This window comes from Carassius auratus, chromosome 29 (genome assembly GCF_003368295.1).
Source record: "Carassius auratus strain Wakin chromosome 29, ASM336829v1, whole genome shotgun sequence".
Taxonomy (NCBI): Eukaryota; Metazoa; Chordata; class Actinopteri; order Cypriniformes; family Cyprinidae; genus Carassius; species Carassius auratus.
The window spans coordinates 2,128,956-2,156,628 of NC_039271.1; the positions used below are offsets into that span (position 1 = coordinate 2,128,956).

The following is a 27,673-nucleotide window of genomic DNA, read 5'->3' on the forward strand; positions in this document are numbered from 1 at the left end:
AGATTCAGCAGCCTTCACCCACTCACAAACACACACAACACAACACAACTCACTCATCTATCTATATATAAGGAGCGAAGCACCAATATTACAAGTCTAGCTGGTACCAATAAACTAAATATTTTCCATGTTATGGCTGAATATTAACATTTTACATGTAATTAATTAAAATAATAATAATTACTGTCATAAATGTAAAAAAAAAAAAAAAAATCAATATAAATGCTACAAGTGAATATACATTAAATATACATTTATAGTTTGCAGTATGAAAAATCTATATTCATTTTGGAGTTAGTGTTTTAAAAATGTAATTGAAGTGAGCATTAGTTAATGGCAAAAGTAAAAGCAAACTAAAACGACGTGCATAAATATCTAATTATCCACAAACACAGTATAATTTTGTAAATTAGAAAACAATATCAGACAAACAGCCGATATGTTACTCATATACAGTATTGTGCAAAATAACAACAGCACAACAGAATGATTGTGATAGAAAAAAAAATTAAATAGATTTCAAAATCTTTTTATTAAAATATTACTTAAAATGTTTTTCTTCATGGGGACCATTGGCTGCTCCACACAATGTACATGATTTCAGGTTTTACTATCCTCTCAATATAGGCAAAACCTAATGCACACACACACACACACACGCACGCTGCCTCTCACTCTCTCACTCGCTCTGTCTGCGCTCAGTTTAAGTGCAGGGACCCAGCGCATGGAAGGTAGAGGGCAGAAGTGCGTGTTTCCTCTCCTCCCCTTTACCTCCGTTCATCTTCTCTTTCAGATGACAGGCTGAACGTTCAGTGGGAACAGCAGGAAGAGTGTGTACCCGTGTGTGTGTGGCATACTCCATCGGAGAGTCTCATTCAACATGCTGTAACATCAGGCAAACTGGCTCAACCAGAGAGAAAGAGACACAGAAAGAGGTAAGACTGACTCTATGCATTCTCATTAACCCAAAACACGCTTGTTTCTTTCAGTTTTCGAAAGCGCAGCCAAATGTTTAACTCACATGTACTATACTTGGAATAGACCTTTTGTTTTTTTTTGCCAGACTCACAGGCAAGTTGCGGTGTTTGATCACTGACTGGGTGAATGGGTGGAACTGACTGTTTTAAGCTAATGTGGAATATTGTGGGAACGGATATGTTTGGTCAAATGATATCAATAGATCAGGGATTCAAGCTTTAGATAATTAGACAGGTTAATGAGGAACTGCTAATGACGCTCGGGTTTCCTGAGTGTCTACATTTTTCCTTTTGCTCGTCACTGGAAAGGGAACGTCAGGAGAGATGGTAACTTGGAAACAAGCAAGCTTTTTGTTTTTACAAGGGATCATGGGGAAATGTAATGAACCTGTCTTAGTCAACAGCAGATGGGCATCCATTCAGCCTCTGTGTGCATTTGTGGATAACAGAAGCATCTCAGCAGCACTTTACAACTACTAATTGGGTTCCTTACCTCTGATATTTCTCAGACTGTGCGCGAGTCCGCTTGTGTTTGACAGCTCTCTTGTCTGTGAGAGGTTGGGATGTCAGTTGGGGTACACAAGCATACTTCAGTTTATCAGAATGCGTCCTCAGCTGAGCAGTGATGAGTGATTTCGGACGGAGCCCTCGAGCTGGTTTTTACAGAGTGCCACAGCATGCTGTCAGAAACCCTCACAGCTTGATCGGACGCATCTAGTGTCAACATGACCAGAATACTACTGCTCTAAGCTTCTGGCTTTAGGTTTGAATTATTCATTTTAATCATTAAAATACATAAATATTTAAATATATATTTTTGTGATTTCTTAAAAACATTATCATTATATATATTTATTAATCATTAATATTAATTATTAAGATTTTTTCATATTAATAATAATTTGTTATTCATATTAACAATTAACTTGTTCAATTTATTTTAATAATAGTTGTTATGAATTTTCAAATGTTTTAAATTAAAACTTAATTCAGTAATATTAACACGGAATATCTCTGAGGTCATTCTCACAACAGCAGCATTAATTTAGTTTTATTTATATAATATTATAGTATTTATTCATTTATTACATTTTGCATTAGCTATTATTTTATATATTTATTTGCTAAGGTTACATTTTTAAAGTTCACTTATGTTTTTCATCTACTGTAATATTTATATTTTATCTAAACTACCAAAAGTAATTTTAATACTATTTTTAGTAACAGTAATAACACTGCACTATACATTCAGTGTTGTTTAGTTACCTGTGCTGTCTGATAAATACTATTGCCATGGACAACAGAGTATATTAGGAAATATCTGCTGAATGGTGTGACTGACCAATCAGAATCAAGTATTCCAGAAAGCTGTGTAATAATATTAGATATCAATTGTTGATCTTAAATAGCACAGAAACATGTCCTTGAAAGGAAACACCTCAGCCTGGGTAGATGAGCTGAAGCATCTCCTCACAGCAGGTTCAGTTTTTTGTAAATCAACCTGGATTGGCAGCTTGAGGTTAAAGACTTCTGAAATCCCAATGTTTAAATTCAGAAATGTGGCGTTATTATTTAATCTTAGACCTCTAGGAAACACTGTCTAGAAAGTGTTCTCTCTGAATCAGAAGCCAAATTTAGGTTCCTAATTTGAGTCTTGACACGTCATCTCTCTTAGGTGAGAAATACATTTAGGAGGAGAACAAAGGGGCTAGTATTAATGAGAGCCATATTTCAGCCCCCTTTTGCCCCAGCAGCATTGATTATCTGCCTTTCACAGAGACAGAGAGAAAAAGAGATTCTTCTCAATTACAAACAATCCGCTCTGGATGTCTCTGACCAGTTTGCTTTGAATACATGACTTGAAAGGTGAAAATCTTCTCATTTCTGAGATCCACCCAGCATCTGTCCTAGTATTTAAACCTGATGTTCTGCTTTAAACACAGACACGCCTGAAGAACTGATAGGATAAAGCTAAGAGCAGTCCATTATACTGCAGGTTAGTCTTCCCTCGGGTTCACGATGTACACACAGGGCAATCTAAATCACATAAAGACAATGTATGTTAATATGTTTACTACTCACACTACAGCAGAAAACTGACTGAGCAATAAAACAGCTCTTTAGTAACACAGCAATGCAATAGCAGTAGAGGGACTGAATTGGACAGAGAACTGGGTAAATGGACTGAGAAAGTGCAGTTGTTGATCTCTTGTTTATAAATGGACAATCAGAGCAGTCTTCCTCTATCACTGAAAAATTTAGGATCAAACACACGTCATAGTAAAAAAATAAATAATAATAATAATACTATTTCTGACCATATTCTCCCCACCAATGAGCTAATTTATTTAAAAAAGTTTTTAATGTATAGTGTTTTATTACTATTACATACAAAACAAAAATGTAATATTCAAATAAAAATTTATTGAAATAAAAAACATTTAACAACAACAACAGTTACTTTATTATTTAGTTTGATAAAAACAAATTACATTATAAATAAAAGAAAAATAAAAAAAGTTTATTAATAATAATAATAATAATAATAATAATAATAATAATGTTTTATTAATGTATACTTTAGTTTTATTCTTATTATAGACAACTTATATATTAATAACATTACAAATAGTATTCTGTTATTAGATACATTTTTGAAAGGTTCATGATAAAATATTTATTGTAATTTATAATAATAATAATAATAATACATGGCCATACTGTCCCCAGACTTTCCTAATTTTTAGGTTGTTTTCACATCAATGCACCACTGTTTTAAGATCTTATTATTGTATCGTTTCATTTTTATTATTATAGGGAAAAAATATCGGTTATAATAATAATCAATATGATAAATTTACTTTTTAATAACAATAAGTGACTTTATTATTAGAATATAAATTTTTAAATTATAAACAAATACCAGTAATTAAAAATGTTCATTCTGAATAGAAAAGAGTCAGTTCGAAGCAGAAGACAAGAATGCCTGTTGACTGATGTTTGAGGTGTTTGTATCCCTGTGCCATTCTATGTGATTTTAGGTAAGGGGTATTGATGGTAATTATGGGGATGAGCAGACTGTACCATCTGCAGTGCTAATGACTTTAGTTCATGTTATCTTAAATGTACTCTTTCCTCTCTCCTCAGTGTCTCCTCATTTCGACTCATCCCAACACATTAGTCCCCGGACACAGTCTAGAGTTTTTTTTATTTATTTTTTTATTTTAGACTACCAAAAGCATAAAATACAGTGTGTTACATTTTTGAAAAAAAAATATTTTCCATTACCCTCATATATTTACATGAGCTAAAATGGACTGCTTTTTTTGTGAGTTGACAGATGACTTTCTTTTTACATTAGAGTGCTAGTAGAAGTTTTATAGCTTTTTTAAATGTTCTAGCCAGGCAGAAAGCAAAAGACCATAACTGAGGGACATATTTGAAATTCTGTTATCACATGAGCAAATCAAAGAGCAAAACAATCATTTCATTACACTATTACACACATTAATTTTCCTTTAAAAGGAACATCTATAGAGTCTCAGCAGTCAGATCGGCCACTTTACCCAACCAGTTTGGCTAGTTTGCATGGTCCAGCTAGCAACTGCTGATGCTTTAACTATCTTTCTCCATGGAAAAGTAGACATGTATGCTTTGTGAGTAACATATACATGTCCTTTGTTGTATATTTTTCCCTCCCCACTACTTGGGGAGTCCTGCATCAAAAAACTGCCACTGAGATGAATGGGAATGCTAACAGCTACCTCTCTTCAGGTATTAAATACTTCCTCACCCAATTCTGTCAACAACAAAAAAGGTCCCCTTGAAACAGAAAGGAATTTGTCTCAAAGGATGACGATCTTCTCACAATCTGGCATTGTTTCCATTTAAACTAGTTTACAAAGCATTCTGTAATAAAAAATTAACAAGCAATAGAACATTCACAAACAATTAGTAAGTAGCTACTCTATTATTCAATAGTCCTTGGTAGGGGTGTGTGGATGAGCAAATGAACATAAATATTAATTGATCTTCAGAAAGATTGTGATTTCTAATTCGCTCAAAGGCAAAGAGGAGCATCTCCTATTCTCTCCTACATTCTCACACATGCACAAGGTCCCGGAGGGGATAGATAAACACAGTGTAGTGTAGCTCTGGGAGAAGAAAGCCCTTCACACTCTTCTCTGCTTCTGTGAAGTGCTATGTGATGTACTGCCAGGAGAGCCACTGCTAGTAGATTTGGACACAAATGTCAGAGAATTCAAAGCCATATGCACCACACTTCTGTTTCTGAGGGACCGATCCATCTGAGGAACACACTGTATCTTTCTTTGTTTTCAATTTTGTTGTTAGTTACTAAAACCTTTCAGGTTTAAATGGGGAAAATCACAGATTTTCACCTGTAAAACAAGAGCCATTCAAAGTACTACAATGGATACCAAAAGAGAATATTTTAAGAATCTTGTTTTATAAAGAAGAACAATATAAAATAAAATATTCAAAATATACTCGGTTGAAAAAAAAAAAATTAATATTTGATTATTACATTTGTAAATTAATTATCATTATAAAATCTAATTAATAATTGACAATTTAATTAAATGATTATTTCATGTTATAGTAATAAAATACAATTTATAATTATTAAAGTAATATTTATTTATATAATATAATTGTAATATATTATTCAATATATATATATATATATATATATATATATATATATATAATTTATTTAAATAACATTATAATTATAATTTATTAAATATTATCATATTTAAAATATTTATTATATTGAAATCTATATGAATATATGATAAACATTAATATTATTTATGAAACATAAATTTATTATTCAATTACTTGTTTTACAGAGTTGTTGTTTGATTGTTTTTTGTCTATACTCCATTGACTTTTAAACAGTTTGGAACGACATGATGGTGAGCAAACAATTACATAATTTTAATTCTCAGATACTTCACTCTCTTTATTGTGCACATACTTCCTGAATGCCTCTGAGTTTCCACAGTAACACTAAAGCTGTTTCATGTGCATGTTTTTTCCACCATATGTTCTTCGTTTTCTGCTTTTAGTATATAGAAGTGCAACTTTGGTTTCACCTGAGCCGTGCAACAGATGTCCTCAGACCTTGGTGGAGTAATAAAGGAACAATAAACGCAAACAGAGCTGCTTTTTTAATACGATTACGATATGAAGATATCAGCTTTGACTTAAGGCATAGTGACTGAGTAAACAATCATTACCTCATTTGGAATTCAAAAAAGCAGGAAATCTGATTGTTGATACTCAAGGGTGTTTTTTCTTTTTCTTTTGTGCAATATGATTCTGTAACTGCACAGTAATACACGATTCCTGTATTCATGTATTTTCCTGTATAACATGAGGCAATATATAATAATACACAGTCTTGATTACAGATTATTTCTACTCTGGATACAAACAAACATTGGCTCAAGTAAAAAAATATAGATGTCAATCATTACCCTAAATTTTTTTAATTGGATGAAAAAAAAATTCTGTGTACCTTATTCTGAGGGACAATCTAATCTGTTACCAGGAAAATTTGAAATCAAATCAAATACTACAGATATGCCTGGAAGCAGATATTTTAAGGTGTGTTTATCTGTGCCATAGGCTTATGCAAACACTGATATACGTTATTAGCTTCTGGTGTGTTGTGTGTTGTGTGTGTGTGTGGTTTGTTTCCTCCATTTTGGCAAGAGGGAGTGTTTGTCACTGAAAACAAGCCATTGAGAGGCCTGCATGGGTGACAGAGGCGGATTGGCATGGTGACGTGTTATGACAGACGGCCAGCTTTGAGCGACCAGGCTGTTAGTGTAGCTGTAAACCATGCACAGACATGCTGACTGCTGTATAAACACACAGAGAAAGATAAGAAAGACTGATGACAAATATATATCTTGAGAAACACACAAACACACACACACACACACTAAGCACATATAAACCCCTTTAGTTCAATGCATGTATAATGCAGTGCAGCTCCATTTAACCGATAGCTGGTTGTGCTTGAGGGCCATATTTCTCCTCTTCCTGCCTGAAGATCTCTGTTTTAGATATCACATGCATCTATTCCATGAGGTCCCCTTTCAGCATCTTTGAGGTCTCTAGGTATAACATAGTGCTTTCACTATTTTTGCATCATGAAGAACACATACTGTGCACAGTATGGGAACTTTCTGTATGCATGGGAGACCTACAATATGAATTCCACATAGAAGCTGATCACATTACGTACAATACAATATGGTTGACTTTACATTTACCTACTATACAGACAGGCAGTGACAAATAAACCTTAAATAATAGTGATTTTAAGGTTTATGAATGGACTAGCAAATTTTTTTTATTATTATTATTCTACTAAACCAAATGTAAAAAAAAAAAAAAAAAATTTATAATCAATTGAATTAATTAATTTGATTATTAAATTAATAATTGACAAAGTAAATATTTACTGAACATTGTAGTTTGTGAATTAACAAATCTAATATATATATATATATACGATAAAAATAATTGACCATTAAATGATTTCATGAATTGCTAGTATCTACATTATTAAAGTGTAACAATTATTAAATTAATATCTTACAATATATAAGTATCTATAATATTTAAATTAACCAATCTTAATGTACAATCATTATATATTTTCTATTATAAATCTTGTTTTACAAAGTATTGCTTTGGCTTTTTTTTTTTTGTTTTTTTTTTGGTACTTTTATTTATTAAAAACTGCAATAGTAATGGTAAAATACACATTGTGCACATGATGTATTAACAGCAAGGCCATGGCTCTGACCATATACAATACCAAAATAAATAAATAAAAATAAGTATGCAGTTATACTGCAGGCCCGCAGTAGCAAGTGTATTATATTCCAAACACGTCCTCTTTGGTGCATCTTATAGTTTTTCTTATGTGTCTCATGACAGTTGCACCAGGGTTTGAGAGGATGTGAAAGCCTTGAAAAGGCTTTAGACTGAGAGATTTGATTTGATATGTTGTGTTGGGACTGGAGAGTTTTATTCATATCGCTTTATAAAATGTGCTTTTCATCAGATATAGCACACGAAGAGAGAAGCATGGATGGAATCATCAATAAGGAATTATCGCATTTAATCCTTTGCAACATGCTGTATCTATTTGTCATTACCATTACCATGCTGTATCTATTTGTCAATACCATACTGTGTGGTATTTTTCAGACCAAGATGTCCCTCATCAATATTTTCAAATCTCAAGTCTTCATCATTAATCTCTCAAGTTCAAGTTCAACAATAATGAAAGGATCAGTGTAATGCCAGCTGTAGCTCCTTCTTATCAGTTATTGCACATGTAACTCAACCCCAACAGATGTCTTTGTTCAAATAATGTAGGAGTTGTTCACTCCATTACATTTCAGGTTGGAACAACATGAGGGTTAGTAAATGATGACTGAATTTTTAAGTTGTTATTGTTTTGTTCTGAGAATATAAAGTTTACACACCTGTATATTTGTGTGTGTTTTTTCTTCCAGAGCTTGTAGAATAAAATGACCACCAGGCGGTGAGAATTGAGTGTGTGTTGACTTTCTTCATGAGGGCTGAGAGATGACCATGAACGGCCGCTGGTCCTTCAACACCTTGGCTGTCATCTTTATTTTGCTGTCCAATGCAGGTAAGACCATATCAAACCAGCATTGCATATGAATATTATTTCCATGCAGGTTTACTTTTTACATTAGAACACAATCTGAGTCAGGCACGTGCCCTCAGAAGCCATGACTTGGACTTAATGCAGACTCAGACGGATTAGACTAGGCAGAAACTCTAATTTAACTTTGATTTATTTAAGATTGAAAAATGGCCTCGCTGTTCTTTCTGCCCGGCAAAGTGTGCAGTGATTTGTTAGACTAGCATCAAGCATGTGAAAATGGTAAAAAAATGTGAAAGCAATTCATGGGCCATTTAGCATGCACAAAATAAACTGAAACTTCTTAAAAAGTTAGTTTACCATTGGTGTAGCAGTTCCAAGAAGCAACTGCCATTTTTGAGTAACCGAGCAAACAGTCAAAAAATATGCTATTTAATATTATATAAAAAATTAAAAATAAAATATTAAAATGTAAAAATAAATTAATTTCATGTATATAAGTTACACACTGTAAATATGCACAGACCACATCAGAAATGTAAGGGAACCGCAACAAGTGACTGGGTCATGCTTATCAATGTCTACTCTGAAAGGTGATTTTTGTTTATTTTAACATCCAGATCATGTGATTCCTTAGCTTTTTGGGATATTATTAACCTAAATAGCCTAAAGCTGACAAAATACACAGTTCTGTAACTGTGAAACATTATGTAAAGATGGCTAATGTTACTTTTACAACTTCTCTTACAAGAATTAACAATGGTTTTACTAAAAAAATAAAAAAATAAAAACATGATTACTATAGTTAGATCATCGTAACCACAGATTAACCATGATTTTGCTACATCATAACAATAGTTTGAACATGGTATTTGTACAAATGTTGTTATACAAATGTTAATCAATACGCCAAAAAACATGGTTACTACACTTTTACTATAATAATCCATGGTTAATTTTCGTAATGGTTGCAGGGGTCATTTCTATTGTGCAACGATTTTCTGTGTTTTGAGTATTTGCAGCACGTGTTGTCAAACTGATTAAGATGTTTTCTTAATTTGCTGGGGGGTTTTTCTATTTGCACATGTTTTCTTAAGTTGCAGTATGTTGAGCTCTTTCCGCCACCGTGTAAATTTTATATATATATATATATATATATATATATATATATATATATATATATATATATATATATATATATATATATATAGTTGTAATTAAAAATTAATTGCAATTAAAAGATGGATGCAATTAATATATTATCATAAAACCCTCATTTATAAAATATGATACAGAGAGATATATGCAGATTATTATTTGTATTCGTTTATTCCAAAAAAGCAATTGCCATTTGTGGTCTACTAACCATCCTGCATAAAAAAAAGGCAAAAGTCCGATTTATGTAAATCTTATTAGTCATAAAATGATGCATTCCTGACCATAAGAAACAAATATATTATTGTACACTATATTTCTATATGTATTTGTATTTTTTTATAAAATAACATTGCCTTTGTTATGAGGTCCCAGATGAAGATTAGATCACATACTGGAAGCTGTGGAATTCATACATGGTTCATTCTGGCGAATTTGACTTACAAATGTTCTCATCTGTACTGAAAGTCTTTTCTGACTTTTTAATAAACCTCTGGTTCAACAGCTTCCATCCAACTCACATTCAACTTAATTCAATCCGAATCTAATCTACTTTTTTCACTCTTCAACTCACTTCCCAGCAAAACTCACTAAATGGAAATCTTTATGCAAAGCATAAGCCGCTACTACTGTTCATCTGCTCAACAGATCCTCACTGAACATTTCATCAAATGGCCCTCAGATGAATTCCATACCTAAAACCATTTCCCATAAAACAAACAGCCAGTATGAAAGCCTCAAGCCTGATTCTGCCATTATATTAAAGGCCACGGTGATGACAGATGTGTGTTTGGATCCAGCTCTGAAGACTATGCTGCTATAACAGGATTTAAGAGAGGGAAAGGAATTGAATGAGAGAAATATTTAGAGAAATACTTGGGGAATATTTTTACAAATACCTTTTTATTTTGAAGTCCCATTCACCCGCTCTGTAATGTGTCAAGACAAGTGGAGCCAGGCGTACCTCACTCAGGGGGAATTCACTAAGAATGAATTGTGCCTGTTGATAATAGTTTATTTGCAAATTATGTTTGTGTTGTTTTAGCATCCAATACACAAAGGGAATTATGCAAATCAGGTAACGGTTCAAACACGGCCAAAAAAATCAGCTGAATGCAATTTGCACAGAGCAATTCCCAGTTTGAGTTCAATTCAGGAGTCTTTTGCATTCTGGCATACTTGACTAAATTTTATATATTGTATATTGATCCATATATAATTTTAATTGAAAATATAAAAAATATATACAATTTTTTTTAAAGATATCAATACTTTTATTCAGCGAGGATGCATTAAATTGATCTAAGTGACAATGTATATAAATCTTGTTCTTTTCAAATCTCTGGGGAAAATCCTGAAAAAAATTTCCACAAAAAAAAATATTAAGCAGCATAACTGTTTTCAACATTGATAATAATAAGAAATCTTGAGCACCTAATCAGTATATTAGAATGATTTCTGAAGGATCATGCGATACTGAACACTGAAAATTAAGATTTGCCATAACAGTAATACATTTTTAAGTTTTAATTTTACTTTTTTTTTTCACTAACCTAATGGCTGAACGTCACAGAGAAATGGTGCAAAGTGTCATTCATAAACCATTTCACTGCCGTTCTCCAGTGAGTATGAACATGTTAATTCTAACAGACACAATTACCCAAAAGTAACTTGAGGACAAGGCCCTTTTTCAAACATCTGTAAATAATTTAATATTTCTTTCATTGAATGTTCTTTGCAGTCATGTAACTAGTTATAATGAGCGAGAGCTACAGTCCACCATCATTATAAAACACAAGCAGGTAGATCTGCTCTCTCTGCCAGAAAACACATGCTGACTGCCTTCATCTGCAGAAACTCCCACAAGAACGTGAACTTTCACCTTTATGAGTCCACGAAGCTCTTGTTTGGTTTCATGAGGCATTCTACCCCATCCAAAATCTGCCATTCCTTGAGGTGAATAGTCATAAGCCTATCAGTTTATGGTAACATCAGTATCTTTAACCCTCTCAAGGCAGGCGTTGCAGATTTGCAACAGTAAAGTAACTGAAAACCTTATTACTCCAGATACATATTTTATGTATCTGGAGTACTAAAAACTTTACTAAAGGTTACTAAAGTTACTAAAACTTAATTTGAGCCTGACAGGGTTAAAACATTTAGTGGACTCTCTTGAATGAGCTCACTTCAATAATCATGAACGATATCATTATTCATCTTAAGTTTTCTCTGAGCAAATATCTTGTGCGCCATTTGTATGCAAAGAGAGATGTCATGGAGCACTTTTCATCTCTCCCAACTGAACTATCTGAAAGAGCAAAAAACTGAAGAAGAGCACTTGCCAAGCTCAGTGTTAAGTAGGACTGGGAACCGATTCCATGACTTGGTTTAAAAGAAAAATAATACAGATGAACTGTATGATTTATGACTTTTGGTTCAGTTTACAGTTCCTGAATGTGCATTCTTCCACCAACATGGATAAAACACTGTACTTTTGCACTTGTAAGGAACCTGGGAATTCACAAAACATACAGTGGACCCAGTAGTCGTTCTTCAGTGAATCAAAAACTTGTATGTCTGAAAGGATACTGAAATAATCTGTCTCACTTACTGAGCACAAGTCAATTAAATCGTGGTTGCTTTTGACTAGTTGTTCATTTGACAATATTAGTTGCATAAAGTAGTTATTTATACTGTAAAAGTGACTGAATAATTCAATGAACGATAAAACAAATGAACAATACATTTTAGTTTAGTGTTTTTATTTATTATATGTGACCCTGGACCACAAAAATTTTCAATTTTTCAAAATTGAGATTTAAACATAATCTGAAGGCTGAATAAAATAAGCATTCCATTGATTTATGGTTTATTGGGATCGGACGATATTTGGCTGAGATACACAACTATTTGAAAATCTGGGGTAGCACTTTATTTTACAGTCCTGTTCCTCATGTACATACTATGTACTTATTATAGTAATTACAATAACTATGTAATAACTAGGTACTAACCCTGAACCTACCCCTAAACCTAACCCTACCCCATGTAGTTACCTTGTGTTACCAGAACTTTTTTAGATAAATACACTGTAAGTACACTATAAGAACATGTTAGTACACGTACTGTAAAATAAAGTGCAACCAAATCTGGAATACAAGGGTGCAAAAAAAAAAAAAAAAAAATACTGAGAAAATCGCCTTTAAATTTGTCCAAATAAATTCTTAGCAATATATATTACTAAACAAATATTAGGTTTTGATATATTTATGGTAGGAATTGTACAAAATCTTTTCATGGAACATGATCTTTACTTAATATCCTAATGATTTTTGGCATAGAATAAAAATCGATAATTTTGACCCATACATTTTTTATTTTTTTTCGGCTAATGCTGAAAATATACCCCAGCGACTTAAGACTGGTTTTGTGGTCCAGGGTCACATATAGGACCAATTCATATATTGCATCAACACACATTGTGCTGAAATAAAATGCTAAAAATGCTAAAAATAAATAAATAAATGAAAAACCATGGTGTCGCTTTTTACATGCAAAAAATTGCATTAGATTTATTCATGTTTTGCTATATCGGTTTCGTTGAAGACTAATATGTTCTCATCATTTGTCATCACACTGCTGAGGGCAGTAATTACATCACCGAATGTAATGAATATTTCACTAATGAAACTAGCACCAAACCATCATTAAGCTGGAAGCCTGTTTCCACCTTAGACTACAAAATAAAAAAGGTAATCATGAGATACAGTTAAAAAATAATAAAGTCACAACTAAGAGATAGAACGTCAAATTGCAACACAATGCCACATAAACTGAGACACTATTAAAATGCATTAAAAACAGTTATATTGTGAAATATTATTACAATTTAACTTAATTGTTTTCTATATATATAATTTATTCCTGTGATGATAAAGCTGAATTTTCAGCATCATTACGCCGTCTTCAGTGGCACATGATCCTTCAGAAATCATTCAAATGTTGATTTGACGCTCAAGAAACATTTCTTTTTATTACCACTGTTGAAAACAATATTTTTGATCAAAAGATCAGCATTTATTTGAAACAGAATTTGTTTGTAACATTATAAGTATCATTACTGTCACTTTTGTTCAATTTAATGCATTCTCCTTACTGAGGTTTTAGTGTACACACCGAAAATGGATTCTGTGGTCATATATGATCTCAAGGGTTGATGTTATGGTTTCAGATCTGTCAGATAGGTGTAGACGTCGCACATACATTCACATTTCATTCTCACTTTACTTCTGGTGAAATGAGCATGAACCAAGGTGTTGCCCATCAGCGCAGAAAGCCATATGGGTGTTGATCATGTGGCATACCAAAATAAAAATAAAAACACTTAAATATTCCTGCTGCCATGGTGGAAAAGAAAACTAAAAAATAAATCGCCAACAGGTGGTTTTCATTTCACACCCCAGGTTTTTCTTTTGTTCTTTTTTCCCCCTTTCCAAATATGAGAGACGTGCTTTTTTGCCTGACTTTTTGCCTGTTTGGTTGATGGATACATAACCTGAGCACTGCCAAATAACTTCCTCTGTAATACTGGGCTCTTTATGGGGTGAAAGGTGGCACTAGAGGGCTCTTTGGCCCACGTTGCTGTCAGCGCTGATTTATTCCGATCATTACCAGTCTCTCTGTATGCTTGCATGCTCACGTAATTAGACGTTTTGGTCATTAGCGAGGGGTCAAATGTGGCAAACATTAAATAGTTTCCTGTGTCATAATATTTTTGCCTCTCTTATTCAACTTCGATTCATAGCAATTAACATTAAAGTTATTGTTTCTATTCCAGTTCTTCCAGAGTCTTTTCCAGGCCTAAACCCCTTCTTTGCTCATTTATTGTCCTCATGTGAATCAGAATAATTGCCTCGAAATAACTGGAAGACTTAAAGAAATAGCTGAAAAATAGCTGAATATGTATTCACCCACAGCAAGATATAGATGAGTTTGTTTCTTCATCAGAACAGATTTGGAGAAATTACATTGCCTGCCATCACTTGCCAATGGATCCTCTACAGTGAATGGGTGCCGACAGAATGAGATTTCAAACATCTAATAAAAACATTACAATAATCCAAAAGTAATCTACACAATCGATTAACATCTTGTGGAGTAAAAGCTGCATATTTGTTAAAAAAAAAAAAAGTATATCAAAAAAGTATCATCTGAATCAGGAGAGAAATATGCACTTACAAGTGAAAACAGTCAAAAATGGTTCTGCTGTTTGTTTGTTTTTTCACAGATATATAAATATATCACAGTGCATAAAATCTCAGCAATTGCTCCCACAACAGTACTGACACTCGGGTGTACAGTTTAGAGCAACAACACCTCTGGCACAAATATTAATACTGAAAAAACTGAAAGTGAGGTCCATCAAATTCACTGAGATCCATCTCTAATGTTCCTGTCCATTCCACTCACCAATAGTGCATTCTCGGCCAGCTCTCATCTATATGCAAATGACAGCACAGTGCTTTCTTCTTTTCCGTAAAGCTCTATATGAAGCTTTAGAGATGAGCAGGTGCACTTTAGAAGCAAGTCAATGGACACTGCTGATGAGCACAGCATTTTTCATAGAAAAAAAAAAAAAAGGAATGGCCAAGATACTTGCTCATTCATTTGCCTTGACATTAAAATGTTTCCAAGATTCTGCAAACTTCATTATCTGAGCATTTACTGCTGCCAGGATTGTTTGACAGTGAGTTAGTTCATGAGTTGAGAGTCTGCGCGAGGCGAACATGTTGTTATGTCACTTATGATATCATAAACTCTCACTTTTAGAGTGCATGTGGTTCTGGAGTTGAAATGTGACACGTGACAGACTTTCTGAAAGTCAGAAAGGACGTATTAAATGAATCTGGCAGCATTTAGCAGCCAGTTACTGAAGACATGAAAGATCTGCTCTGTAAATCTCTCCCCCTGTTCCACCCCAATAATCTCTATCTAGCACATATCAGAAGTCATTCATCCTACCTTGAATCAGATCACGAGCTGTTTGAAATCACCCAGCTCTATCGACCCATGAATGACTTGCTTTATTCCCTTATCCTCATGTTTTATCTCTCTGCAGCTCTCTCAGCACATTTCAGAGTCTGTGAACCTTACTCCGACCACAAGGGGCGCTATCACTTTGGTTTCCACTGCCCTCGACTCTCGGACAACAAGACCTACATGTTCTGCTGTCACCATAACAACACAGCCTTCAAGTATTGCTGCAACGAAACTGAATTTCAGAGCGTGATGCAGGTCAACCTCACCACCAATTCAGACGGCTTTGCTCACAAGTGAGTAATTGTTCAGAAAGAAAAGTATTTTGCTAACATGCACCTTGCTTTGGTTGAGCTCTGAACCAATTTCCCACAACCAGCATGAGGGTCCACAGACAAGCAGTGTTGATCTTGTAAACACAATTATTTAAATTATTTTTTTGATCATAACCAAGGCTGACCAAAAATAAAAAAGGCAAAAATAAAATGAATCAAATGTATGAAACCAATAACTATATAAATACATTTAAAAAACATACTGTTGGCATAACATATAATGAGAAATAATTATTTTAATAGAAAAAATTAATAAATTCAGGAGTGTTCACATTTCATTAAATACTGATACTTGATTAAATTAATATATGAAATTAATGATTATTTGGTTCAGTTTACAAGGCTAATATTAGATGCCATTTGAGTAAAGCTGACTAAATTAATAAATATGACATGATAAAATATTGTCAATTAAAAGGATATTTTAAAATAAATTATGAACATATTTTCTGGATAATACTTTATATTAAGTATAACATGATTGTAAAACATGAATATCATACAGGAGAGAATAAGCATATTATTCACAAAAAAAGCAGATTCATCTTTAATGGCTTCTATAAAGTAAAATAATCATGATTTAATCTCTAGATTTCTAATAAAAAGAGAAGTAAAAAATATTGCATTTAGCATATTCAGTTAATATATTAAAGTTGTTAAATTGTTAAAAGTAAAGTTGTTAAGTTTTTCATAATATATACATTTTGAAAATCCCTGAATTAAATGACATTAATAGCCTCAGGTATAACGAACAACCTCTGTTGCTGCTAGTGATAACATTCTCTGAACATTTCTCATTCACATGCACTTTCTCTGGCACTTTTTATTTTATTAATTGGTAAGAGATCAAATTTAGACAGTGTAATCTACCCTCAGCACACACTTCTAAAAATGGGCCTCGATTAATCCTTCCTGCATATTCATTTGTAGCTGGTCCATCCATCCAAACCCTACCACAGCCAGTGTGCCTCGACTAAAACTTCCTCTGACAGGGTTCTGACCTCTACACTGTTTTGTGAAAGCCCTTCCTGTGTTATAATGGCCACAGAAGGTTAGCAGTGCCGTTCAGATTTTCCCACTGGCTGTTAAAATAACTGAGTCTGAAAACTGACTCCCGGTCTCCGGTGCAGTGAGCCAGACCCGAGATCAGTAGAGTGACGCCTTTCTTCTGAATATCATCACGGCTTGTTTATCCCTCCAGCTGATTGAGAGGGAGACTAGAAAAATGGGACAATCAGATGGACTTGCTTTTTTGCGGCAGGCCTGATTTTGTCTGCCATCCTCACACATATGCAAACACAGTTCAAAATGCATTTGCAGCAGATACAAAACCATTTGCATGAGACAGAGAAAAAGAGACAGAAGAGATTAAATTCAGGTTAATTTTGGAAATTTTTCATTAAATCAGGGGTTTCCAAACTTTTTGAAGTCAGGGACCTTCATATATGATGACCCAATTGTGAGGGACCCACTACCTAAAATATAAAGGCAGCTATTTATTTTTGTATATAAAGACCCATTTATACTGTGTGAGAAAAATATGTGATATTATAAAAAAAAATATTCAGTAATTGTAACTGACCAAAAAGACAAGAAAAAAGTGCAAATAAATGAAATATATTATTAAGTAAATATGAATGAAAATATTTACTTGTGATAAATATATATCATATAAATATTATATAGAAGGAGAGATAATGATTCACAAAACATCTTTAATTCTAGTAAAATATTATGATTTCAATAAAATCATTTTTATTATTATTTAATCATTATATAATTCATATTCATATATATATATTCATATATATATATATATTCATATATATATATATATTCATATATATATATATATATATATATATATATATATATATATATATATGCACTGTAAAAAAAAGAAAAAAAAGAAAGTTGTACATAAAAAAGTATAATAAAAAGTTAAATACTTTACATTGTTATAGCATATTAATATAAAACATGAATATAATATCAATATATTATAATATAAATATAATAGAAGTTGAGATTAATTTTTTTATAATTTTTTATTCAAGTTAAAAACTATGGTTTCAATAAAAAAAAATTATCATTCTATAACACTTATGTCATTAAAAATAATGTGTGTGTGTGTGTGTGTGTGTGTGTGAGATCGCACTATAAAAACAGATTTTCCAAAGTTGTAAATATAAAAATATATTCAAGCATGTTTTACAAGAAAATACTCTTATTTAATGAACAGTTTCTAAGTTGACCACATAATTAATTAGAAATAGAAAGGTTAAGTACATTCATTATGCTCTAATATATACATATATAAATATATTTATATAAAATAATATATAAAATATTTGTAAATATTAAGTTAATTTATTTTTTTCAATGACCTCCCAATCTTGAATATTTTAGCATATTCATATCTGTAGGAAGTGACATGAATGCATTTTAAAAGGATTTAAAAATAGCAGCACAATATCTTGATAAAAACAAAAGTGATGTATGATTGTATTGTTGCTGCCTGCATCAGCAGTTTCTGAAACATCTCTGTTGAAACATCTCTTCCTAATCGTTATTCCCAAGTGAACCGCGCATCCAGATCAAATTGTCTGTTCCGACGATGAAAGAATTCCTCTGACATTAAGCCTTCACAAAAGATACTGCAATATCTCAGTCTGTGACAGCCTCAGGTGTACGTATGAAAAACCAAGCCCTGTTGTTTCAGTCAAGCATCTCTGTGAGAAACATCATAGTACTAATCCAAAACAAATCAATTAAACTTCAGCTTCATGATGGGAAGCAGTGACATGAAAGCAAGTCTATGACCATGCACTGATTCTGGTGAAGCATGAAAATTTTATTTCACCGCTCAAGATCAAATTGATCCCTCTGTAGAATCCCAAACCACTGGGTAGCTGTACAGTGTTTGCCAAACCTGCACACTATTTTCCCAAAGCAAACAGAAAGGCCAGTGGAAAGCAATTACAGCACTTTACTGCCACTGCATGGGCACTGACCTCTCTTTTCTTTGCATTGGTTGATTTAAATGGGGAGAAAAAAATCAGGCCTATTCTTCCTTGTAAGGATATGATTATTCCTGTTTTTTTATGATTATTATTATTATTCCTTGTAGAGCAACATCACTAACTTCCATCATTATCCTTTCTTTCACTTTAGTAACTACACCGCCCTCATCGGTGTGTGGATTTACGGCTTTTTCGTCATGGTCCTCTTGGCTTTGGACTTCCTGTACTACTCTGCTATGAACTATGAGTTGTGCCGGGTCTACCTGGAGAAATGGGGGCTTGGAGGACGGTGGCTCAAACAGGCCAGGAGTCAATGGCACAGCGCGGCGGCTCAGGAGGACGAACACAACATGGGATCAGGCCTGAGTCACCACCAACATGCACGGCACAGTTTGAGAGGAGAAGCACAGAGCCCTACACGCTTGACCTTCCAGACCTCAACAGCCTGGTGAGTCAACCAAACTAATGAATGCGAATGGACAATGAGTCGGACTCAATTCATGTCACTTCTGCATTATTTCTTTTTTGGTTTGCATGTGATTTCTGTACTTCACATAGGAGGAAATGTGCAGAAACTGTGCAGCAGATGTCTCAACAGCTGGTAGATATTCCTAGTTCACAGTGAGCAAAGGTGATTTTCAAGTAGACTGATGTCTGATAGACACCAGGATCCACTTAAAAGACAGAATTCACCGGCTGGGCTTACATGGATAATAAAAGAATGGTGTAGAGCTGACCTTTTAAAAGCCTGCAAATTCTTGGCTCAGGCAGAGGAACTATTCAGACAACACAGAAACAGTTTCAGATGAGACTGAGGGGAAACTTCTACTAACTGCAGGTGTTGGCCACATGAGTCTCTGCTGGCTCATCTGACTCAGTATGAGGTAGCATTTGCTCTGCCATCTGTCGCTCACTGTTGCCTGACATGACCTTGACACGGCGACCCTTGGCATCCAACTCAAACCCCTGCCAAACAACGCCTTTGCACCTTTGTCCATGCAATATTGTAAAAACATGACTAACACATTTGTCAAATTTAATACATTTTAAAATGTAATTTTAGCTGAAAAGCTGAAATTTCAGTGGTCATAACTTCTCTTATTATTTTATCAATGTTAAAAACAGTTTAAAAGAACAGCATTTAATATAAATATTTTGTAAAATTATGTTTTTAACCTCTCTCTTAATTAATGTAATGCAACCCAGATTAATTAAATTATTAATTGCTTTAAAAAAAATTACTGACCCCAAATTTTTTAACTGTAGTGTGTACTGTACGTCATACAGTCAGAGAAAAGATATAACTGATGTCTTGTCTTAGTATTTTACCCAAGATGTCTCCCAGATCAGATTGCACAATCTGACAGACAAGAAACATAAAAGCCTGAAGAAATTACAGCACACATCCAAATCTGGAGTTATTTTTGAAGCTAGTTAATTATTTTTTTTTGGCCAGTCATTTTGAAATGCAAACTGAATGAGCCAATGAGCTTTCAATTCTCTCATTCTCACCCCTCCCCTTCCCCTCCCTTCCTGTCATCTGAGAGCAAAACGTCTGGAGGCAGGCGAGCGGAATTTAGCGTGTAATATGATGATGATGCGTCTCGCACTTTGAAGATGCTGGAGAAAAAGAGCTCTTGCAGATAAGACAGATGGATTCATCTGTCTTTTCGACTCCAAGAGAATTTCCAAGGATAAGGTTAATTGAATATTGGCATATTTGAGATGTAATTCACATCAAAGCATTTGAAACACAGCTTCTCTCGTGACCGCGTTCACGATCGTTGTGCTAATGTGCACTTTTATCAACACCTTCAACTTGTATAAAAATGACGGGACAAACTCAATACTCGCAAATAGTTCGATTTAAATGTATTTCTTTCCTTTGTTGAACACTATATATATTTTTTTATATATATAACTTCTTTCAGTTTTTTTTTTTTTTTTACCATACAATTATGTCAGTGGGGTCCAGTCTAGTTTTGGACAACACTGACTTTAATTGTATGAACAAAAACAGAAAATAACAGAAAACAAATAACATAAATACAAACATTGCATTTGGGATCATAGGCAGTAATAACAGTCTAAAGGAATCTAATACAAGTGGTCATCAACTTTGATAATACTGTAAAACTATGACTTAGTCATTAATGTCACAGTTTGTGATGGAACGTGATTCTGAGTGGTCAGATTAATTCTGATAGTAAGAGACAACAGTAACCGAATATCCCAGCAGTACCTGCAGACTCTGGACTACAGTTGCCAGCAAACTAAATAGCATCACTGAATAAAATGCAATTTTTCATAGAATCGCATAAGAGATAATCCATCTGATAATAATTAAACAATTTCCCAACCAGTGAAGATAGCGGTTTCCTGTAGCTTTCCTGATAGAATTGCTTGTCTGTTTTGGAGTTTTCTAATCATGGTTCCAGATGGCATTGGAATTACGTTGGCAGATTCCATGAAAAATTAAGAAAAAAATCTGTATATTTTGAATACCCTAAAGGCTATAATGAAATTAGAGACAATCATTGGGTTATGGCAAAAGCATCATTACATCTTCTACAGGCATTCAATAAGAATAATGAGGCGGTAAGCTACATTAGGAGCTAGAGCCTGCACTTCTACTTTAAACACAAGCCTTTAAGCCAATTAAAAAGCGTACAAGGCTGAGAATTTGACACACTATGCAAAGCCGACACTCAATTTTCATTATGTAATGGAGTGTAGCAGCAAGCATTGTTTTAAAATCACCAGTCAATTTGCCTTTGATACTGAGAGCCATAGTCTTCTGAAATGCAAACGTATTAATTTAGCTATTTCTCTCTGTAAGGGCTACAGTTGCACAAAACTGATATTTTCATTTGAATGTCACCAACTTGGAGCACTTCCCATCAGAATGCCTCTGCCTCATCTCCCAAAACAATCATTTCTCAGGGGTTGTGGAGTGGAGGCAGGCCCAGAGGGGGCAGTTGATATTTGTATTGCACACAAAGGGCTGTGCTCATCTTGTGTAAATATCTCAGCACGAAGTCTCAGCTCTCGTACGCACAGGGTTTGATTTGGATTAAGACCTTGTGTTTGGTTTAGAAGTACTGCCTTTCTTTCACATCTGTAGACATAATCAGCTGCTTCTGTCTGCCTTTCAGATCAACTTTAAAAAACTATTTTTACTATTACTGTCACAGGACTAAACAATAATGATGGCTCGGTGACATTAGGCCATTGTGAGAGAGTTTTGAGGTGAATTAATATTTTATATTCATTGATTTATTTCCATTTCCATGCCTGGCAGCTTACTCTTCTCCTGATATTATTAGCTAGTATAGATGAGGTTTTGACCAAATTTTCAAAATGGCTTGCAGTGGTCTTAGAAGAAGCAGTAAGAATGGGTGGAAAACCACATAAATCCATAATGGAGCTGCAAGCAGCATTATAGCGGTATAATTTACTGGTAATTTTCTGCCAGGACATTAATTTAACAGGCATTTCCATTACCTCTAAAACAACACAAAGAAGTACATTGTCCCCTATTTTTATGAATATATTGTAACAATATATCCAGTATGTTACATTCACATTTTCTTTATTCAAATGAATAAATGTTTTTTAATGTATGCATGTGTGTGTGTGTTCTTGTCTTTGTGACATATCAGGACACAACTTTGTATAATGACATGGGTATGACACCAGTATTACAAGGAGAGGGTGACTTCTCATGTCCCCATTTTTCAAAACACTTATAAACCATACAGAATGAATTTTTTTGAGAAAGTAAAAATGCACAAAGTTTCCTGTGAGGGTTAGGGTTAGGTGTAGGGTTGGTGTAGGGCCATAGAATATAAAGTTTGTACAGAATAAAAACCTTTACGCTTATGGGTTGTCCCCACTTTACACAAAAACAAACGCGTGTGTGTGATTACATTAAACATCATCGTAATGCTCAAATAAGAATTTAATAATGTCTTCAACTAGCAATTAATGAAGCTGTTGACAGAACACGAAAAAAAAAAATGCTCCTTGAGTACTTTCTAGGACGGCTGTGGTGTAAGGGAAGACCTGTGTGTGACATTTCAACTGCATGTAGTGGTGTGTTCCTCAGAGGTGTGTTCTCCAAGACCAACAAACCTGTCTGCACTCCTGGCCTACATTGCTTAAAAGCGTTCTGTAATGCATTATAAATGAGCATGGCGCTCTTTGCAAACACCCCCTTCTCTAAAGTAGGCACATTTGCCAAGACTACATTTAAAAATCTGACCACGTCCAGAGGAGTGCAAGGATCAGCCAGTCGAATGGAGTCAGGCATTCATCATTACAAACAGGATTAGTTTGTGGGAACGGGTTGACGAAATGTTCTTTCTTTATCTGACATTTCCATTTATGAAGCTCACAAGTCTCACTCAAGTGGCAGTGGGACCCAAATGTTTATTCTCTTTCGAAGTAACTCAAGTCAAGTGTACCAGCAGTCAAGTGTGCGTTCATGCTCTGCCAAGAAGATGGAGGTTTGCTAAGCAACACTTCAAGAGAAAACATTGTTATTTACATTTATGCATTTAGTCTTTATCCAAACCGACTAACAAAAGCAAGGAACCAACAACATTATATATATATATATATATATATATATATATATATATATATATATATATATATATATATATATCAAAATGTGTCCTCCTCAGTTGATTTCTTTCTTATTTGTGTTATCAGCTTATCGGTTAACAGCTAGCCTTTTTGTTGCCCACACATATTCAGGTTTCAATGTTTTTGACAACCTGACGAAGACCGAAATGTTTATTAAACATGTTTAGAGAGCACTGCGGAGGTGTACTGTCCTTTTCTTCTTTTATCATATAAAGCAAAAATCAAGGTTGCAACGATGCACTTACAATGGAACTATTTGATAAAAGCATTAAAATAAATTAGTGTTATTAAATAGTTTGCATTATTTGAGCTGTAAAGCTGTTCTCATCATATTAGGTTAATTTTAGAGTTTTGCTGATTATGTTGCCATGGCAGCAAGGTGTAAAATTAGATGACTTTACAAGGAAAAGGTTAGAACGTGTGTTTTCATGCTAAAATCATGTTAACATGCATATTGTTTATGTCTTGTGGTTATACTTTTGACTTGGTGAGTATTTTAATTTACAGATTGGACACTTGCATAAGTGGCACAATCAATCCAAGATTTTAGATGAAAATAAGAAACAAAATTAAATTCATTTTTGTTGCAATCAACAATATGCCACAAATGCTGTCACTTGAGATGCACTTGTATTGAAACCGCACAAGTGTGTCACATAAGCTCGTAGCTGAGGTTCCCAAAATACATTCATTTTGTTCATGAAAGTGTTGGTAAGGATCTGTGTTGTGTCAGTCTGACTTCTGTTTTGGGCCTTATTAGCAATCCAAAATCTTTCAGTGTGAGGAGGCGGTCTCTCTGTACAGTGATGTAGATCAGCGTGTAAACAGTCTGAGATTGTTTGTGAACGCAAGGCTCAATCGTGCTCGGGCTTGCCCATGGCTACAGAGCTGCTGTCTGATTATAGTAAAGCATCCACAGGGCTTAATCAACACATCCGTTCCACTGGGAGATCCTGTTCTCCCTTTAAAGATCATCATACATCACTGACAGAGAATACACACTTGTATTCTAAAATTCTGCATGAATTTAATACTCTCAATAAAACCTCAAATATGGGTGTCAACAGATAAATCTTTATAATAAGATTATTTAAATGTTAATCTTGATCTCCTCTTTCTATATTTCTCTAGATATCCAGCTTTGATCCCAAGGATATACTTAGTATGACAAAAGGAGGGACAGCCAGGAAATGGAGATTTTATATTCAGAGACTCTTCTGCTGGTCCCATCTACATTTAGGACACGGACTGTGCCGGCTACCTCCTGCAGCTCTGCTGGATGGCATTCTCTCCACATGAAGACGCTGATGCGGAGACTGAAAGCTGCAAATGAGTTTCTCTGCCCAATCAAAAGAGGCTTGTTAAGCTGGATCTACTTTTCGACAGCTGTTGAAGGACTTTAATGAGACTGTTGTCTTTGACACCCACTATCTTGCCTTGTCATGACAGATGTTAGGACTTAGATGCAGGGAATAGGACTTTGCTAAAAGATAGAGAAGAGGCCGCTGTGTCCATAAATATCTACAGTATATGTTTGCACTGCTCTGAAGCTATTGGTTGGCTTTTCTTGAAGTAGCGAAAAAATTATCATTTGGATTTGACCCAACAGGATCAAACAAGACATTTTAAACTGCAGTTAATATAAAAAATATATATTTCATACAGTGTGTTAAGGCACGGTCACATTTACCATTGTTCTGTGAACTTTTGTGGGCGAAATATCATGAGGGCAAGAAATATGAGTTACGTGGATTCGCCATGTTGAAAGCACTTGACTATCGCTGAAGTACAATAGAAAGTGAACCTTTGTTGTCCGCAAAATTTTACTGAAATTTCGCTGAAGTGACCGAAACATTTAGACTTAATTAAATATGATTTGGAATTTTCTAATTCTGGTTCCAACAAGTGACATCACCATTTTAGAATACTTTGTTACTTCAGAAATTTTAGGCTGGGGAAATAATTTCAACAAAGCAATAGATAATAAAGAAGAACATTCATTTATTGACCATAAGACCCTGAAACTTGACTTCATGGAGTGTAGATCTGAAAAGTCAGATGCCTGTGAGTTCACTTCATTGTAGAAATACAGCAACATTTTTTTTTATCCCTATTGAACTGAGTTATCCCTATGTGCACTGAGTTGAAACCAACTAGACATAAGTAAAAGTATCCACTGTTAGGCTGTGAGTATTCACCTGCAATAACACACAGCGTTGTGCTAAGATGTGTTGTGTATAGAGGAGAAATTCTTGTGATCTTGTTTATATATTTAAGGTGAAACTAATAGTTTTTCTCAATGTGGAGGGAAGAGAGATGTGTTATGTTTTGGAGAAATAAGTTATAATGGTTAAAAACTGCCTTACGGTAAATCTGTAGTACATGCCTAGCACCTTGTTCTGTGATAGTGGTTGGTACCTCAGTTGAAGTGTGATCTGGCCGTCCACCTGTTAAACTCTCTCTGTTTTTATTATAGGGTCAGTGGACGGGTGGAAGTCAGCGGAGTTCTAATTGCACTTGTTAACTTTTTACTGTTATAATCTGGGAAAAATAAAGATTTATCTTTTGCAGTGTTTTTGAACGTCTATCAGATCTCTCGCTTTCTCTTCTTGATGCTAGTCAAACGGACATTTATATACTACTGTTCAAAAGTTTGCCATCAGTTGGATTTTCTTAAAAACCTAATGAATACTTCCATTCAAGTAAATACATTTAGAATATTGCAAAAAACTTCGATTTCAAATACTGAAGTGCTGTTCTTTTGAAATTTCCATTCATAAAGGAATGCTGAAAAAATGTATCGTCATTTCCACAAATATAATACAAGCAGCATTACTGTTTTCAACACTGATAATAAGAAGAAAAATTTAATGAACACCAAATCAGTATATTAGAATGATTATGAAGGATCATGTGACTCTGAATACCTGACTAATGGCTGCTGAAAATTCCACTTTGCATAACAGGAATAAATTATATTTTAAAATAGAAAACAGTTATTTTAAATTTCCATAATATTTCACAATATTTGTGGGGTTTTTTTGTATTTTGGTGAGCATAAGACTTCTTTCATAAACGTCATCTCGACCATAAACTTGAGTAGTGCATCTATTTTATTTTATTCATATTTTATATTTTTATATCTGTCTATACATTTATATACTTCTTTAAATTGTACATATCACTCATTTTTAAATTGGTAACTTTACAGTAAGTTACATTTCTTAACATTAGTGTATGCATTATGTTATGCATCATTAACAAACCATGAACAAAATAATTTATGAATCTAGGTTAATATTCTTTTACTAATTAATTTATACTACTAATACATTTTAAACATTTCAAGTAAAGTATAAATGGACATGAATGTACTGTCAATGGGCACATACTAATTAATTAAAATGCAAACAATACCATATTTATAAATTAGCTTTAAACTAGATTAATAAATCCTTTAAAAATATTCAATGTTAAGTTCATGAATACTACTGCATTAACAAATGTCAAATTTACCCTTAATGTAAAGTGTTAATTTTACTTGCATTATAAGTCTATTTATAATATTAGTTAAGACTAGAAAATTTAAAACTGTCCATTTTACATCCTCTCTCTGTCTCTTAAATCCATTTTTGCTTCTGTGCCTTTAAGACAAATATGATAATGTCCTCCGAAACCTCAGAAATAGCTCAAAGGAGAATTCTGAGACTTCTTTACATTTCGTTCACACGCCAGTCTGTCAGACAAGTGTGACTCAGCACTCTCCAAAGTTTTCCATCTCACCTTAGAACAGAGGTGCTGTTGATTACTTCTCCA

General features: G+C 33.8%; 1 protein-coding gene across 3 annotated transcripts; it reads left to right on the forward strand.

Moving 5' to 3' along the window:
- Positions 1-814: 814 nt before the first annotated feature.
- On the forward strand, positions 815-25,822 carry LOC113047829 (protein shisa-like-1a). 3 transcript variants are annotated; one of them, XM_026209154.1, is made up of 5 exons: positions 815-935; positions 8,543-8,682; positions 15,932-16,145; positions 19,359-19,655; positions 24,989-25,822. In XM_026209154.1, coding segments are annotated over exons 2-5 (579 nt in total). In that variant the 5' UTR covers positions 815-935; positions 8,543-8,615; the 3' UTR covers positions 24,990-25,822. The 3 variants fall into 3 exon arrangements, with proteins under 3 accessions (XP_026064939.1, XP_026064937.1, XP_026064938.1); XM_026209152.1 differs by lacking the exon at positions 24,989-25,822 and having other exon boundaries at positions 19,359-19,659; XM_026209153.1 differs by lacking the exon at positions 24,989-25,822 and having other exon boundaries at positions 838-935; positions 8,552-8,682; positions 19,359-19,659.
- The last annotated feature ends 1,851 nt before the right edge of the window (positions 25,823-27,673 follow it).